Source organism: Passer domesticus, chromosome 2 (assembly GCF_036417665.1).
Source record: "Passer domesticus isolate bPasDom1 chromosome 2, bPasDom1.hap1, whole genome shotgun sequence".
In the NCBI taxonomy this organism is placed as follows: domain Eukaryota; kingdom Metazoa; phylum Chordata; class Aves; order Passeriformes; family Passeridae; genus Passer; species Passer domesticus.
This window is the reverse complement of record NC_087475.1, coordinates 32,016,047-32,034,204: the sequence shown is the minus strand read 5'-3', so window position 1 is coordinate 32,034,204 and position 18,158 is coordinate 32,016,047. Positions and strand designations below refer to the sequence as shown.

Sequence of the window (18,158 nt, the reverse complement as noted above, 5' to 3'; positions counted from 1 at the left end):
TGAGAAAACTACATGAGATGTGTGGGACTTTACACCCCAAGGACACAGGCACAAAGTCTAAATAAAGATCATTAGTGCAGTTACTAAATCTGCAATACCTGTAGGTAAGATGTCTACTTCAAAGCAGAAACACATGATAGGAACAATTCTGAGCTAAAGTGAAGATGAACTATGTAACTATGTTGTTAGAAACCTCTTAAAAAAGAAAAGTTCCGTGTTTATACACAACAGTCATATTAAAGTGACACTGCACTTTCAAAAGAAAAAAAAGATTTTAGCTTCATTCCCACTAAAACTATGGAGGTTTTTTTGTGTGTGTTTTTTTTTTGTTTGTTTGTTTTTTGCCTAGGGAACTCAACAATAATTAATTTCAGGGACAAGTTAAAAACAGCTAAGTTAAGCTGCTTGGATTCCTTCTTTTTTTTGCTAGGCCTCTTAAGAGAAGTGACATAGGATAAATTACTTTCTGCTTCAGAGACAGTGAGGCAGTGTCCTCCTCAAATTACTTTCCCACATACCATAACCACCATACTTAATGCTCTCTTTAAATCATGGGATCAAGTTCTCTGTTGTGTGTAGGTCCTTCTGATGTGTCCAACAACATAATTTCTGAAGACTAATTTGAAAACTTGTCTCAAAATAAAGAAGAAAATTTTACCTGAATATAATAAACTCCCTTTTTCTGGGCATACATCATAAGAAAACAATAATCCAAGTTCTGTTTTGTTCTCCATCTGAAATTAAATTGAAAGCTTAATGTTTATGAAAAAATGGTATTTCAATACACTGGCAACATAAAGTAAATTTCATTACAAAGAATGACACATATTAGTGAAATGTTAGGACAGCTGTTTTTGGCACTGTTCCCTCAGGAAATCCACTGTCTGGGAAAAAAAAAAAGGAACAAAGCTTTCACCTTATGCTTTAATACAGACATCAAACTGGTTTAATTTGAACCTGACTTTGTGACAACTACCTGACATTTCACTAAAAACACATGTGCATTTAAAATGGTAATTCAACAAGAACTACTGGGTTTTACCCTGTGTTTCATGAAGAAAACCAGCAAATTAAAGACTCCCCATTAAAAAGGAATAAAAGTGTATCAAAAGTCTCAGTTCTCCTCCCAAAATTTAACACTAAATGGATTCAACCAAGCAAAGGTTCTGATCATGCGCAGAACAGCATGTAGCTAGGAATGAGATGGATTCACAGAGCACTTTTAGCATCCCCACACTTGCAAGAATTACAGTAAGAAAACATTTCAAGAATTCACATCCCACTTGCCGTTTTATAAACAACCAAAGTGTGGGTGTGGGAGGGGATGGGAAAAGATCTGGGGGAATAAACTTACCTCACTCTCTCTTTTGAGTCTCCAAATGTTTCTTTCAAGTTTGTCAAGTCAGGATAGTATGTTGCAGGAGGAGCTATTACTTCCACCAAGCCAGAATTGATCTCTGTAGAAAACCTGTCAACAGAAAGATCCTGAAGTCACATGAGAGATTCTGAGTCCTGTAGCTCCTGCTCGCTGTCTGCTGGAGCAGTTATTGTGTCTGGTTGTGAGGACTTGCTCAAATGAGGCATTTAGAAGAACAGTAGTATAGAAAAAAGTATTGTTTTCCTCAGCGTGTCCTTCAGAGCACTATCACCTTCTGCCAATCAGAATCAAACTACCTTCTAATTTTTTTTTGTTTTTTTCTCAGAAACAAGTGATTTTTCTTCCTACAGTTCTCTTTGAACATACAGAATACAAGGCCCTAACACAGATGTCACAAATTTCCATTCATGTTTAGACAATCCCATCTGTTTATGGTGCATCAAATAATTTAATCCCACTTACTGTTTTACAGTTTAACTGATTGAATCATTGCCTCTTAATTTGCCTCACTTTTTTGTTCCAAAGTCCAAAGTTCCACAGAACAAAAAGGCATGATCTTTTATTTCCAGAATAATTTTAATTGCTTATTACAAACTGATTTATTTTATCATCAATAAACTAAGAAATCCCCAATCAAAACTACAACTTACTCTCTTTCCAGGCTTGCAACAACACTGTTAACATAATCAAGATCAGTCTGGGGAAAAAAAAACAAACAAAAAAAAATGAATAGATTACTTGATAGTTCTAGATTTACATGTCAAAAGAATGAAGTAAAATAAACATTGCAGGTGGCTGTCCTTGAAAACCACTTTCATTGTGTAAGATATTGGAGCAATAAAAAAACACATCACACACGTAACTGTGTCTTACCTCTAATATGAGAATTTCTTGTAAACAGAGGGGAATAATTATCTCATACCTGCACTTAACAGAAAAGTGTTAAAACTCATGCTCTTGATGATGAAATGACCACTGAGTGTTTGTGTAGGAAGGACTCCATATTATTATTATTATATAATAATAACAATAATATATAAGAAAATATTACCAAAGAAATTTTTCTGGAAAACAGTGCATTGAACACATACACACACACACACACTCCTCTTTCAAAAGTACATCTCCTAAGCTTTGCATTTATAGCTAATGCCCTAACTACAGAGAGCAGTGAGCCTGCTGCCTTTCTGACTAGGGTTGCTTTTTTGCATCAGAGACTGAATCTGAGGGACAACCAATCCCATCAATCATTCACCTCTCATAGATGCAACAATTCTAAAAATTAGTCACTGGTGAAAATACAAATCGTGACATTCTGGAAAAGTCTAGATCATCTAAATTGCCAGCACTGGGCAATTATTCAACCTAGCTGTACACATGCATTTCAAGAAATGAGAATTTGTGAACTCATAAATGTGACTGAAAACCCTGGTCTTTGCTACACTTAGTAATCTAATGACTTGACATATTGTTTACATTTTTGAAAAGAATAGTCTATAAATCAACCCAGGTTCTGGCTCATGAGAATTCTGGAGAAAGAGTTGTCTTTGAAATGCCAGAAACAAAGGAACAGTTCACATTTTTTCTGATGAATTTGTAACACAGGATATCATTAAAGGATTATACACAGAAAATAAATCCCTCCCAAGGTTTTCTATAGAACTGTTAATCTTGTTTGATAAAGGTGCTCACCCTTTGATCTTAAAAAAAATCACCGTTTCTATTTTTTAAAGATTTATTTTTATGAAATCAAACATAATGCCAGTGACGCATGCTTTTCAAAAAGGATAACAACAGCAGTGGATTTCTTCCAAAAGCAGATTTTAAATACCACAAGAACATGTGAGTAGAAAGCATTTCTTGTAATTCTGTCCTAGGTATTTTCTTTTAAGTGCTATGCCTAATGCTGGGCAGAAGTTTTAGTAAACTGGTAAGGTGCTCACAATTTAAAACTCATCTTGTACTGTGTTCCATACCAAGAGACTCACAAGTCCATATGGACCTTTATATCCTTTATATATCACTGTTTAAATACTTTTATGAATTGCTTATACACATTTAATTAATAGAATGGAGTTGGACATAACTTTTTCTGTTTTGTGTAACAGCTGCAAACCACAGTAACTTAGTGACTACCTAAAAATAATTTTAGTATATCCATCTTTAACTGAAGGATTTTTCTCTCCTTTCAAAACCTTTTAAATGTTAAAAATACAGAAATTGCAATTCATCACGTGAAAAGACAAAAATTTGCATTTCAGTTGGCATGCCAAATTTCAATTACTCAGTCCAGCACTAAGAACTCCAACACATGTAATACAGTCCATACTGAAATGGCATAGGAAAATATAGGATTTATATATATATACATACACACACTCAGCAGAAAGGAGTGTGTATAAGCAGTGTGTATAAGCAGTTTCTATTCAGTTTTCCAGAGATTAAAATAAATGCCAAACTTCATGCCAACTGGAATTGTGTATTTGATCAGAAGCCTGTGCCTTAGTGCACATCTCCTTAGCGGGAACATCTTTTTGACCTATTTTCCAGACTACCATGAAGCCTTGCTACTTCTTGTAAAACCTTACACTTGCACAGAAAACATCACAATCAGAAAAAAAAAAGTCCAGAATAAGACAGTTTTCTCCCTGCTTCCCACTATTTGTTTGTATGCTTCACATGAAAGGCTGGCAGTTCCCCCAGTCAGAGCTGCAATCACAACAAGATCACATCAAAAAGATGTAGCTTGAAGTCTTCCAACCTCATGGTAATCTTGGCTGTCACAAAATGTCAGGAAGGTCTGGTCTAGCTGCTATGAACATGAGATACCGAAAATACCACTGCTGGCTTAGTAGGCAACTTTTCCTTCTCAATCAGCAATCACTGTAGTGTAAAAGCAGATGACACTTTTAGAAGGAAAAAGAACACATAGATTAGAAGAGTTGATGTCAGTTTTCACATGCATTAAAACTCTGTATTCTGCCATCATTTTAAAATAAGAAGTTGTATTTATATCTACCAGCTCCATACAAGATTCAGAACCAGGATGTCAACACAAAACACCTTTCTACATCAGAACTTCAAGAGACAATTGAGTCCTCTCATTGCCCAGTCTAACACTAAGTAGGATCTTTGCCAACACCCTTTGGCATGGACATGTCCCAAGAAGGTGGCACTTTGATGTTAATTCATACAACATCATGAAATGAAAATACACAACAAATTTGATCAAGTTATGACTATACCCAAGGGAAGAGTTAAGTAGATAGAAGACTTTGCAGGGTAGCAATGGAAGGAAATCTGGAATAGCTAAATTAAATCTAAGGATCTTTCAAGCACTATCAGTAAATTCAATCAGCAGCTTAAAAGCAACAGAAAAAAAAAAGCCATTATTAATCAAAACCTATTATTCATTTTCAGGAAATGAATGTTTACTGTCTTGACAAAATAAGATACAAGGTCCTCTTTATCAACGTGAAGTACACGAGACTGCTCATCTCCAATAATCTTAAACAGGACAAGACAAATCCAGATTTATAAAAAACAAGTCACCAAGAAAGAAAATGTTTAACTGCTCTTTAGGCTTCCAGTGAAAACCATCTCCTCGACTTTGGAGTAGACCTGATGAACTTAAAATCTGTTTCAAGGTATCAGTGCTGCTTGTAACTGTTGCAGTGAAATGTTGCTGGTGATCACAACAATACAGCTACGAATACTTTTGTCTATCAAATCCAAAGACATTACTAAAACAATAATTTTTTCTTACTAAAACTCCTAAGGCTGATGATAAAAAGAAATCCCTAGGAATTCTGGACCCATAAAAAAGAAGCACAAATGAATATTTTAAGAATAAATCCCTTTAAAGCAATTAAGAGAAAATTGTGCTAGGCCCCAACCAAAGAGTTTTTTTTCCAGCCACAAGGATGCATCTTATCAATGAATCATATGAAGCCTTACAAATAACTTTGTCCTAGTGAGTGGATCTCTAAGAACTTCATAATGAAAGGTATAGGTAAGTATCAACAGTTCAAATACTTTTCCTGTTCTTTCTTCCTAGTCATATGGAATTACTGATCTTCAAGACAATGCAATACACTTGAAGTAAGACATCTTCCTTTATTCACACCAGACCAAAGATTGATTCCCATCAGCACCTTGCTTCCATCAAAGACAGCCATGAAATGATACATAGTAAAGAATAAGAACAAGAGAAGCACATGCAACACCCCCTCCTGCTATCATCCACACTCTAACTCCTTTCAGTTCAGGTTACTTCCTGAGACAGATGTGATTTTGTGTATTTAATATTCCTCAGTAGGCTCATCTTCAAGGTACCTCATCAGCATCCTCTTGAGCCTATCTAAACTTTCAACAAGAAAAGAAGACTCTAGTTTATGAGATCCGTGGAGTTTCATAAGCCAGTGAACATGGCTGTATCGAAGGTTTAACTCTTTACATGAACAATTTTGATGACAAATATACGTAGAATGCTTTGATGAATCCCTCTTTTAAAAAAGCCTCAGAGTCTGTTGTAGAACAAACTGAAGTTGCACATTGTCAGTGAAATAAGTTTTAAATTTTCCTCTGTTTTTTGCAAAATGTTGTATTCCAATTCTCTGAAGCACATTTCTGAAGTGTTGGCAAGGCTGCACATCAAATTTGTGATTATTCTAACATTTGTCTGAACAGACATCATTATTCTCAACAAACACAGAAAGAGCCGGAACAACAGTGAACTTTCCGAACTCCTTTATTGATTTTTATGAGTGAGCGTGTGCACAGCAAAGCAGCAGAATACATTAGCTAGCAGACAAAATGAGAGGTTAGAAAGTTCTGATGAACAGCTAGCCAAATGTCCTACAAAACCAAGATTTCTTCTTTTAAGAATCAACCCTTTCATACTGTTGAATCCTGACTTCATACCCTCAAGAATGACAGAAGATAGACTGTTTCTAAAAATGTAAGGAAAACCATGGCATTTAAGACCAAAGGTTTATTTACTGTCCTAAGTGGCAGATGCATAGAAAATGCAATCACAGAATCTCTCAGGCTAAAAGGTCTTGAAGATCCTTTTGGGTCCTAGCACCCAGTTCCTCAAATGACTACCTAAAACTAAACTATATGCCTAAAGGCATCATCCAAATGCTGCTTGAACTCTGACAACCATGGGCCATGAACACTTCCACAGGCAGCCTATTCCCATGACTGACCATGCAGTGAAGAATATTTTCCTAGTGTGCATTCTGAACTTCCCCTGACACAGCTTCACACCATTTCCATGTGTCCTGTCACTGGTCACCAGAGAAAGGACATCAGCCTCTCCCTCTCCACTGACCACCTTGGGGAAGCTGCAGACTGATTAAGTCACCTCTCAGTCTTCTCTTCAAAGTTTAACAAACCAAGAGACCTCAGCTACTCCTCCCAAGTCTTTTCCTTGAGGACTTTCACCATCTTGGAAATTTATCTAGACTAGATTATCTAGATTATCCAGATCTCAATTATTAAATGAAATCTCCTAGAAGCAAGACTTACATTATTCAACACCTTTCAAAGAATGAAAAAAAACCCTGAGAAACAAGCATGCTAATCTGCATAGTGTGGTCATTTCATTGCTTACTAATTACAATTTTGTTTGATCTTTTGTCATCCCACAGAACAGGAGTGGGATAATTTTACCACGCACTTCATACAATGACAAGCAATATAAAATTACAGCCTTCAGAAAAGGCAAATTACACTTTTATTTGCCCTGAAATAGTAAAAGTATAAGTATCATTACCTATAAACAAGGCATAAAATTTTCATAGGAAAAACCAGCCACTAATGTGGCATTTGGACCTATTTTGGGATATATATGCAGTGAAGACAATGCCCTAAGGAATAAACGTGCAGCAGTGGCTTCCAGTGGTTGCAGCAGTGTATGTATATAACAAAGCCTGTGGAAAAAGGTAGTATCACCTTTTAGAGTTCAACAAATGCAGCTGAAAAATAATTATATCCAGGAATACTGTGTCTTCTTTCAAATATGAAGCAGTGAGTTCAAATTAAATACAGAGAACATGAGACCAAGTAGCAAGGCAAGAAATAGGAATGAGAATACTGTCATAACATAACCAGCTAATGTTACATAAGCAAAATGCAGCCTGTGTCCTACATGAGCTAATGACTTCATCTCTCCCTTAAATTCCCCCCTCCACCACACAGGCAAGACATTTCTTTCTGTCTCCAGTCACTTCTATGATTAACCCAATGCAGTTCAGGACAGAGTTTCATAATGCAAAAGCCTTTGGCAGCAATAGCAGGAATACAAATATACCCTTGTAGCACTCCACTCTTGTTTCTCCCTACCCTTGTGCACTGCCTGTCAGATCCTCAATCATGAGAGCAAATATCCATATGGATTGTGCTGTGAACCACGACAGCATGTCAAAGAACAAGTTGAGTTTTTAAGAAGGCCAGCCAGAGCAAAAAGCATCACATTGCAATGCAAGACCAGACATTCAGATGCAAGTCATGCTAGTGTCATACAGCCACTACTAGTTTTGTGGAGTCTGAAAGAAAGCAGCACATACTGCCTTGCAGCATTGGAAAGCTTTTGTTGTCCTTGGGGAAGCCACTGTTGAAATGGTCTAGACAGCTTGTCTTCCACAAGATAGGCAGTTGCTGTGTAGTCTAAAGCACCCTTCTACAATTTCTGCTCTTTATTTGGAGGACAGAAGGAATTTTTAGGTCAAGGCAGACCACCGTAGCAAAACTTGACAGTGTTGTCCAAAAATTCAGTGCCGATTCAGTCCACCACACAAGTATGAAGTCACTGCTGCAATGCTTCTGAAATAAGATTATTACTGTTACTTCCCACCTCACAAATACCTTAGATGTCACCAGAGAGATCAGACAACTCTGGCTCTCAATAGTGATGTCCCCTTACCAGAAGCATCAGATAGTTGTGACCCAGGTGCACCTCAGCAAGTATCTCACAGAAGCATTTCAGTCATACAAGTCTAGGGCTTGGGCAAAGAGCAAAATCCTGGATTTTATCTTTGTGCTGAGACAACAAGTTTGTCTCGGGTACATTCAAGTTTTCAAATTCTGTCATAGATCTTTTCTTAGATCTAAAAAAGATTTTTTTATCACTGGTTTAATTCGTTATAGAAAATTTGCTAGTCGCTGACATGAAAAGAGAAGCATAAAATCCTATGGTGGTGCCCAGTATCAGCAGTCCATATTCCTGTGTACCAAAGCCTAGGTGACAAAGGAGAGGGACTGCAAAAACAGCATAAATATCTCAAATTCTCACTGACAGGTCAAGCTGCCTTTTCAGAGAGGCAAGAGCAGCTACAAGAGCTGGCAGTGTATCAAGAAGGTGTGTTCATCCTGATCAGCTTTGAGTAAGATGTCCAAAAGAATAATTCCCATTTCTGTAGGCCTTTAATGTTATTTGGTGTAGATAATGTATCTTGACATAACAGCTTTGATTACCTTTGATTTTTTTTAAATATATGCACATTACACACATACACATATTTATGCACACACTAAGATCTATCAGACTTTCTCCAATTCAAGATGCACTGTCAGATCTTTCAGGGATTGGGAATACACTCTCCAGGGCAATTCCAAGAGGCAGCTCACAAAGAATTAGCAGAAAGCATGAACATTTCTGTAGCTGGGATGATGCTAATACCTCCAGGTTGAGAGCAAGACAGTCAAAATACTCTTGTTTTCTATCAAGAGAACTGCTGATCAGAGAGAAGTATAATTCAGGCCCAGAGCAAGAAGAGGTGAAAATACAGGCTTGTTTATTTAGATGAAAAGGTTGACATGTTGCACTGCAGTGTCAATACCTACAAAACAGGTTCAGCAAGATTTCACCCAGTACGTGCACCCAGTCCTTAATTTGCCAGGGCTTTGTTCATACCCATGCACAGGATGGCACCTTGCTGGGTGCTTGTGTCACACTGACCTAACCAGGACAGAAACTTTTCCAAAAAAATAACAAATAAGAAAAGATTCTCCACAGAAGGAGCACAGAGAAATCACTACTAAACATCAACATCTCTTAATTTAGCAGCCACTGTACATAAAGAGATAACACAATGACAGCAAAAGATAATCAAGATATGCAAATTTTTCCAGTTTAAGTGAACTGTACATACATGAAACAAGAGAGTAAGATTTAAATAAGGAATATGTAAGAAAGTAAAACTTGTGGCCTAATACTCCAAGAACAAATGGCTGGTCAATTACTACCTAGTCAGATGTAATCAGCAGCACACAGAAATAGCAAAATGCTTTTGCATACCTGTAATGGCTTCCAATTCTTCCTGAAATGATTTGTCCTTCTGATATTTTTGGTCAAATCAAGGGCTTATAGTCTTTCCAGCATGCACTGATTACTGTTTGTACAAAAGACTGTGCTAAGTGCAGTCTCTGATTAATGAAGTGGACTGACAGTAATTTCTGATATATTTAGAACAAATCTAAGATGCATTTTCCTCATTGTAAATTAAACCTCCCCAAAGAAAAAAAGAAACAACATTTTGTTTAGATACCGGGAAAGTATTCTAATTTCTCTCATATTCACTTGTGTGTGTATATACATGTCTGTTGTTCCACTATGTTCATTTAAAGTACTTCAAAACCATGTTTCCCATGTTAATTGCAAACCCTAATAAATAAAAATACTAGACAACAATTTGAACTCTGAGTTCATTATTTCTTAAACCTACAGTCTATGGCTTATTCTGAAAACAAGTTCTTGTACAAAGCAGGTTAATGAGATTTAAATAATTTGTTTTCAACTCATATGAACTAGCTACATAGTGAGGGGGAATAAAAAGGTTTTGCAGTATTAAGGAATAATGAATCATACCTATTTATTAGTCATCCTAATGAATACCTGCAAATTATTCTGCCATAAAGTGATTTTAACAAATTGGAGAACACAGACATATGTCAGTAACTAGGACAATTGAACAGTTTACTGTCAAGCAATTCTAGTAATTATTTAAATTGCTGATTAGTTGTCACATCAGCTGAGATATTTCAGAGTTTCTTGAACTTCCAGTATGGAAATTTACTGTGTACAATTATATTACTGAGAAATATCCATACAGTAAATGAATATGCAGAGCTCTTTATTTAGCAATCATAATGCATCTATATTTACTAGCTCCTCTGTTTACACTGTTGATGCTGTTTGCAGAAGGCCATTAGCCTTCTAATTTGTTTTCTAGCAAAAAATGAAATTACAAGAAATGAGTGAGATTGAACTACTAAAAAATAGCAGTATTAGAAGAGTTTTGTAGCGTGCTTAGCACAAAGAGATTACAGTCCACAACTGTGGCTCCCAGCAATGCTTCCTAAACACTGTAAATTTGATTTCTCAAATAAAGCTAGCAAGAAAAATACTAAAATCCTTTTAAAATGCTATTTTTTCCTATAATTTTCTGCTAAAACCACTTTTGTAGTCTTGTGCTCCTTTTTTTGTTGTTGCTACAGGCCATAGACAAGGCACAGATAGTAATTTTAAGCTTATTAGCAAAATTACATAACCTCACCCTATGACCATTTCTTGCTGTACTTAAACTGCACATATGTTTGAGCAGAGGCCATAGCTTTTTTTAGAAACTTTTGACATCATTTTTAAAATAAGCATAGTTGGTCAAAGTTCTAATGTATTTTTAAATAAGCCTTTATTATTGCACGTGTTAATGGCAGCAATAGTCTAATACATTTCAGACTAGGGTATCCCATAGACAAGGATATTTTAAAAGGCACAACCCTTCTTTTTGTTTAAGGAGAAACAGAAGTCTATCAGAGGAGTAGGCCTTCCTTCAAACAGCCAGAGAAAATGCTTAATAAACCTACAGTTTTCATCTTGCAGAAGGAAACTGAAATATACAGAATAACTCAGAAAAAGCACAGCATAATTCAGGATGAAGTACTTAATGCACCATATTAATCATGTAGAGTTCCTTGTAGCAACTGCAAAGCAAACAGTAAGATATTGAGCTTAAGAAAATAAAAACATGGTCCAAGAATAAATAATAAAATATAATAAATTGGATGGAGTAAAGAAAAAGAAATGCAAATCTAGCAAGCAGCAGATTTAAAGAAAAAGAAATGCAAATCTGCACAGCAGCAGTAGCTCCCTGTTGAAATGTTCAGCTCACTGGTGGTCACTTCTGTAGAAACACTCCCAAGGTGAGAGTATTCCACAGCACCTCAAAGGAAGGAAGTTTCCAGCTATGGAAAACCCAGGTACAGCAATATGGCTTGTCTTATGCAACAAAAGATGGTGCAGTTGGGGACACCTCACTCCTATTCCAAACTTTACAGAAGACAGAGAATCCAGTGATAACAAACAGACCTCATAGCTCAGACCTCCTTAAGCAAAACAAAAGAAACTTCAGTTTTAAACCTCTAAAAGAAGCCACGCTCACAGGCAATAAAATTTCTCCAACTAATACAGTGAAGAAAATCACAGCATTCCAGTAATTCAGAAAGAATTCTGTTCTCTGATACTCTCAACCAAGAAATGTTTCAAAAGCATTTTTTTTCCAGAAAAACAGTATCTATCCAAACAGATAGTTTTTGACTGGCTGTCAAGAAAAAGAAAATAGAGCAATTTGCATTAGAAAATACTAAGAAACAATTCTCAGATAAAAGCAAAATGTTTACAAACTTTCCAATGAAATTTTAAAATATGTTGATAATACAAGTATTAAAATGCTTAATTTTCCACTGATTCATCCCTGAAGGACAACAGCTCACTAAATTAAAACCATTTTCAGTTATAATTGGGGATTTGAATTTTCATCTGTGGGACTCATAAAAGACTGTTTCAGCAGAGCACTGCAGTTAGATGGATGAAGGTCAAACATAAATATAAATTTCCCACTGTCCAAGTCAGACTTCTGAGAAAGGCATAGAGAACAAAATAGGTACATGCAATTCCCAGCATCCAACAGAATTATTTCTGAAAGTACTCTATCATTTTCCTAAATTTGATTTCCACTAAATCAGAGCCAAAGTGAACAAACAGTCCAACTGAACACTGAATTAATCCATTAAAAAGGTCTGGGCTTCAAGCTCCACATTGTCCAGAAAATTAACTCAATAACAATCTGTGCCTCACATCTCCAACTGCAGCACTCGTTTGACAGAGGACTAAGCAGCAGCACAAAGAAAATGAGAGGAATCCTCCCCTACAGAGCTCCTTAGCCATTATTCTTATGTTGAAGGAATAGCACATCTTTGCCACTAAATATGAACTTAAGATTTGCAAAATAACCACTCCACTGAATCCATGTTCACCAGTCCCCTGATAAATAGAAAAGGCTGGGCTCTTCAGGATTGTATGTCAGAAACCCAAGACTGACACTTTCCTTTTCCTGGAAGGAGAGAATCATCTGTCTGCATCTTGAAGCAAAAGTAGATCAGTTCCTGAAAGGAGTGTTACTTGTGATTAAAGGCAGGTTAGAAATTGTATAGAAAAAAAATTTAAGCAATTTTACCTCTCCTATAAAGACAACCATAACACAATCCAGTTTTTCTTCAGGGGACAGCTTATCAATAAGGGAGTGGAGAGTTTCTGTAAGGTAAGACTTGACTTTTCTTTTCACTGTAGGTATTCCCATTACAATGGAAACTGAAATCAAACAAACCAGAAAGGTACTTTCAGTGATTGCATACACAAGATAGAAAACAAAAATCTTGCAATACGGCATTGCTTAAAAAATGCAAAGGATTAAAAGGTGGAGAATGCAGTAATTAAAAATAGTTTAAAAATATACCACCCAGCATCAGGAGCATGACTAACAGTTAACACCAATTCTCAGAACAAACACAGAAGACAAAAAACTCCAAGACATGCCAGACTATTCTGTAGGTGTGATGGGCTGATCCTGACTGGATACCAGGTACCCACCAAAGCTGCTCTATCACTCACCTCCTCAGCTGGACAGGGAGGAGAAAATATAACAAAAGGCTTGTGGGTAGAAATAAGGGCAAGGAGAGACCCCTCGTTACTTTGACAGTCAAAGCAGACTTGAGGAAGTCAATCTATTACTGATTAAATGAACATAGGGTAATGAGAAATAAACCCAAATCTTAAAACACCTTTCCCTCACCCTTCCCTTCCTCCGGAGCTCAATTTCACACCTGATTTCTCTACCTCCTCCCTGCCAGGAGCACAGGGGCATGGGGAATGGAGGCTGGAATTCAGTTCATCACACATGATATCCACCACTTTTTTTTCTCCTCAGTAGGACTCCTCAGACTCTTTCCCTGATCCCATGGGGTCCCTATGGCAGATGGTCCTCCATGAATATCTCCAATGTAAGTTCTTTCCCTAAGCTGCACTTCTTCATAAACTGCTCCAGCATGGGTCCCTTCCATGGGCTGCAGTGCTCCAGGAACAGGCTACTCCACTGTGGGTCCTCCACTGGGTTACAAGTCCTGCCAGCAAACCTGCTCCAGCGTGGGCTCCTCTCTCCATGGGTCCACAGGTCCTGCCAGAAGCCTACTCCTGTGTGAGCTTCCCATGGGGTCACAGCCTCTTTTGGGCATCCACCTGCTGTGACATGGGGTCCTCCAGAGGCTGCAGGTGGATATCTGCTCCATGGGCTGCAGGTTCACAGCTGTCTCTCCACGCTCTTCGCCACAGGCTGCAGGGGACTCTGCCCTGCAGCACCTCCTCCCCCTCCTTCTGCACTGACCTTGCTTGTTCTCACTCCTCTCCCCAGCTGAAATTGTCCTTGAGCAGTTTTTTCCCCCCTGTCTTCAATCTGTTATTCCAGTGGTGCTGGTCTGGCTATTGGTTCCACTGGAGACAGGGAAAGCTGCTGGCCCCTCTTAGAGAAGTACCCCTGTAGCCTCCCTGTTACCAAAACAGGGTCACACAAACCCCAACACAATGGGAAATAATCAAAAACCATGGCATTATTCAGACAAGGTGCACCAAGAGTGATTCAACTCCCTAACTGAAGTTTAAAAATAAAACTGGTATAACCATTCTTCAAAACTCAAGTATTTAACTTCTCAGAAGTCATCTTTTAAAACAATACTGCTGAAAGCCTCTATTACTTTCCTTGCACCTGGTTTTGGTTCTTCTAAATAAACAAGTCCAGGACAACAGAACTGCATGGAAGTTCCTCAACAAAATTCCTTTTCTCTGACAAAAGCACCACAAATGCAAAGCAATACATCCCCAGCTACAATGTTATTAACACCATCTTTCAGCAGACCATTTGAGCCCTGTGTTGCTTAACTTTTCCACAGTTTTTCTTCTGCACTGTACACAGGTCTAGCTACCTTCTGTGAACACTGCAGATAGCAGCAGGAATGCAGTGAAAGGATAAAGCAGACTTCATGAAGTCCTAAAACCCTGAATTTCCTCCCTCTGTTTAATTAAATAAATCTGATTCCAATTCCTATTTTTTAATTCCAAATTTCTGCCATAGATTCCCAGGGGGACAAAATATAGACTTCACTTAAAACAATAATGAATGGTTCGATTTTTCCTCCCCGAACAACAACATTGAAATAAAAGGTATTTATAGCCAGAAAAATAAACCTGTGGCCTGAGCCCACACATTTATCATACAGGCATACCTTCTGTTAAGAGGAGGAGCAATCAAACTCACTGAAGTAATGAAAAAATACAAGCCAGGATTAACTACAACACTGAATTTTTTCCCCTCCAATGACTGTCTAGATTTTATTGATGCAATTATATCTGGTTTTCTTAGTTCGCTCAACTTTTAATCTATAAATTGAAATATACCGTTCAGAACAACAGAAACATCAATGCTAAAATAATTATAACCATGCATGGTTGCCCTGCAAATCTGGAAAGCCAAAGGGATATACCCATTAGCAGTTCAGAATCTGAAATGCTTGAGCTTTGTTTCCCTTTAGCTACAAAAAAATTCATCCAAAATAAATGCTTCTTAATGTGTGCCTTAACGTGGCATAGGGTGTGACTGAGATTATGCAGAAAAGAGCAAAGCTGAAACCAAGCTCCTTTCATCTCAGATTCAGTGTGAATTCAAAGGATTTCAATATCACACAAGTTAAACAAGATGTCCTTTATCTACCAAGAAATGCAGAAAATTCTTTTCCTAAAACTAGAATGTCCTCCAGATATAAAACATGAAATAAGCATCATATCAGCTTACCTCCTGTCCTTCCAAGGCCAACCTGCACAGAAGGTTGAAGGCTTCCTTCATTTTTCAACAAATGAGGCAAATGGTAATAGATATTTGGCACTTGAAGAGATTTTCTACTTGTTAGCTCTTTTAACAATTTCAGCGTCTCGTCTGCAAACATACAGGAAATCAGAAATGCAGAAAAAAAATTATATGAAATTTCAAGCAATAGTAAACAGTATGAAATTCCAAGCTTGATCCCAATTGAAAGCCAGAATAAACTGTGCACTTTTCTGAGTCATTGTATCTTGCCTACAAAGGAAGTCTTACTTCAATTTTTTTAATAAACGATGGCCAAGACTATTTAGCAACAATAATCTTTTTAGAGATACAGTTAATATTTATTTGATGACATAAGATTTAGTGTGAATTTACAGAAGAAAAGTATGCCAAATTTAGTTGGGGGGTTAGTGATTTTGTTGGGTTTTTTCCCCAATTAATCAAATGGGAGGCTTATTTCCTAAGATAAATTTTTACTTTTGCTTACAGAGGTCATCACCACTCAGCAAACACTACTGCAAATAACTTTTGAGAGCTATGAATACATATTGGAATATACTGCACATAGAGATACAAAGTAGCATTAAACATACAGTCGATATTTTGAGTGTTCTGGAAAAAAAAAAAGCAAACTTAATTTAGTCCATTAGAAATAATCCTATTAGAATCATTCTTGCTCCTTCTACTGCAACTGCCTTTCAGCATGTCCAGGTGGCTCTCAAAGTTGCAAATAACAGTTTTTAAAATTACCCTGCTGGGTGTGTTGATTTTCTTACATCAAGTGTGAAAACTCATTTCAAATGAAAAATATGATAGCATATGGATCTTTGAAAACTTATGGGCTTCATAATATCAAGTTAAGTAAAAAACTGTAGTCAAGATTTCTTGAGATAAAATTGAAAAGCAAGAAAAAGAAAGCCATAAGTGTAATTCCTCTCTAGTTCTTAGCACAGCTTCTACAAAGATAGGTGGGTTTTGTTGTGGGCATTGGTTCTGTATGTTTGGGGATTTTTTAAGTATTTATTTTTAAGTGAAACTAAATTCCTAACCATGTCAAACCTCACAAAAAGCTTTGTAAATAGATGTCATAAGTAGGTATGTCTCTTTTGATAGACTCCAATACAGGCACATTTTACTTTTCCTGCTAACATTTCTTTAACTTCAACTGCAAAACTTGGACTAAATTCTGTCCTAGTATGACAGCTCTTGTCTGAACGAATAAGGATCTACACAAAACAATCTGTAATTCTTTCAGCTTCAAAGAGAGCAAAGAGTATTATGCATACATAAGTGTATTAAGCTTAATAAAAACATATCTAATACTATGTTCTGAGCACAAATGCTCAGTAATTCAGCTGACTTCCCATTATGGCTCTACATGAAAAAAATGCATGTCCATCCCAGCTGGGATCCAGACATGGTAGAATGTTAAATTAATTAGTACTTTCAGCTGCATCAGAAGATAATAACTCCTTATAAGTATATTGCCTAAAAGCAAGCTAAGTCAATTTTAGAAACAAATGTGGTAATAACTTAATCCCAAATCCAGAATCCAAATTATTTGACCTCCTCCACGCTTTACTTTAAAAGCAAAACCACACACATAAAATAGGAAGACAAGATTTATAGACCATGCTAAATGTAACCTTTATCTGTGCAATTCCTGGCGATCCAGGGAACTACTGAGATAGACCATTAGTGTCAGACAGCAATTCACGAGTGGCATCAACACTGGAGCCTATAATTATAACCATTTCCAAAAAAAAAAAAATCTATTGAAAATAGTAAATCATAGCACAAATGCAAGTAGACAACAAATTAAAAAATCTTGTCCCAGGCTTTTGAATTACAAAACCCTTCGGGTTTCAACTCCTTATTAGATCAATAGAGAAATTTGTGCAACCTACCAAGTCAGACCTCTTGACAAAAAATTTGTACTGGTTATCCATCTTCCATTCACAAAAATCAGAGCAACAAAACAGTAACAGTGTGATTTTAGAAGTCAACATCAATAGTCTGGATAATACTGCAGTGTTTTTCTCTAAGATTGCCAATCAGCGTTTTGTAAATCTGACCATCAGTCTCCAAAATGGGTAAAAACTTATGGAAGATTTTACCAGTTTAATCACTAGTTATTGAAAAGGCCATTTCATGTACTTTTTACCAATCATAAGCAATACTTTAGTCTATATGATTTAATACCTTCCAGTTGACTGTTAAGCTTATTTTAAATGCTTCAAGTTCATCCATTTCTTCTGTTTGCTCACTTTTCCCCTCTGACTCTATTTAAAAAGTGGTGAAAATTAATCATCAAAATATATTCAACCTAATAGGTAAGTAACCAGGAGTTTCAAACTTTGGGAACTAGGTGTGGAGTGAGTAACTCTTATGACTTTAGGGAATGAATAAGGCTGGGTGAATTATTAAGGACAACAACTGGAAAAAACAAACCAAAACAACCAAACCAAACAAACCCACACCAGATACAATTTATTACACATTCTTTACTCACGCTGCTGAACAGTTTCATTCACCTCGTTTGGGAGCAATTTCTTATTCTACAGCAA

The 18,158-nt window shown here is 36.8% G+C and overlaps 1 protein-coding gene across 4 annotated transcripts in view; it reads right to left on the bottom strand.

Annotated features, from left to right (window-relative positions):
* The window catches only part of MGAT4A (alpha-1,3-mannosyl-glycoprotein 4-beta-N-acetylglucosaminyltransferase A), a 77,422-nt gene that overhangs the window by 31,607 nt on the left and 27,657 nt on the right, over window positions 1-18,158 (bottom strand). For all 4 annotated transcript variants that reach the window (XM_064408114.1, XM_064408115.1, XM_064408116.1 and 1 more), the window contains 5 exons: window positions 15,562-15,702; window positions 12,898-13,031; window positions 2,029-2,075; window positions 1,355-1,468; window positions 659-734 (listed from right to left, as the gene is read on the bottom strand). In XM_064408114.1, coding sequence (XP_064264184.1) covers window positions 659-734; window positions 1,355-1,468; window positions 2,029-2,075; window positions 12,898-13,031; window positions 15,562-15,702 — 512 coding nt within the window. The remainder of the gene's footprint in view (window positions 1-658; window positions 735-1,354; window positions 1,469-2,028; window positions 2,076-12,897; window positions 13,032-15,561; window positions 15,703-18,158) is intronic.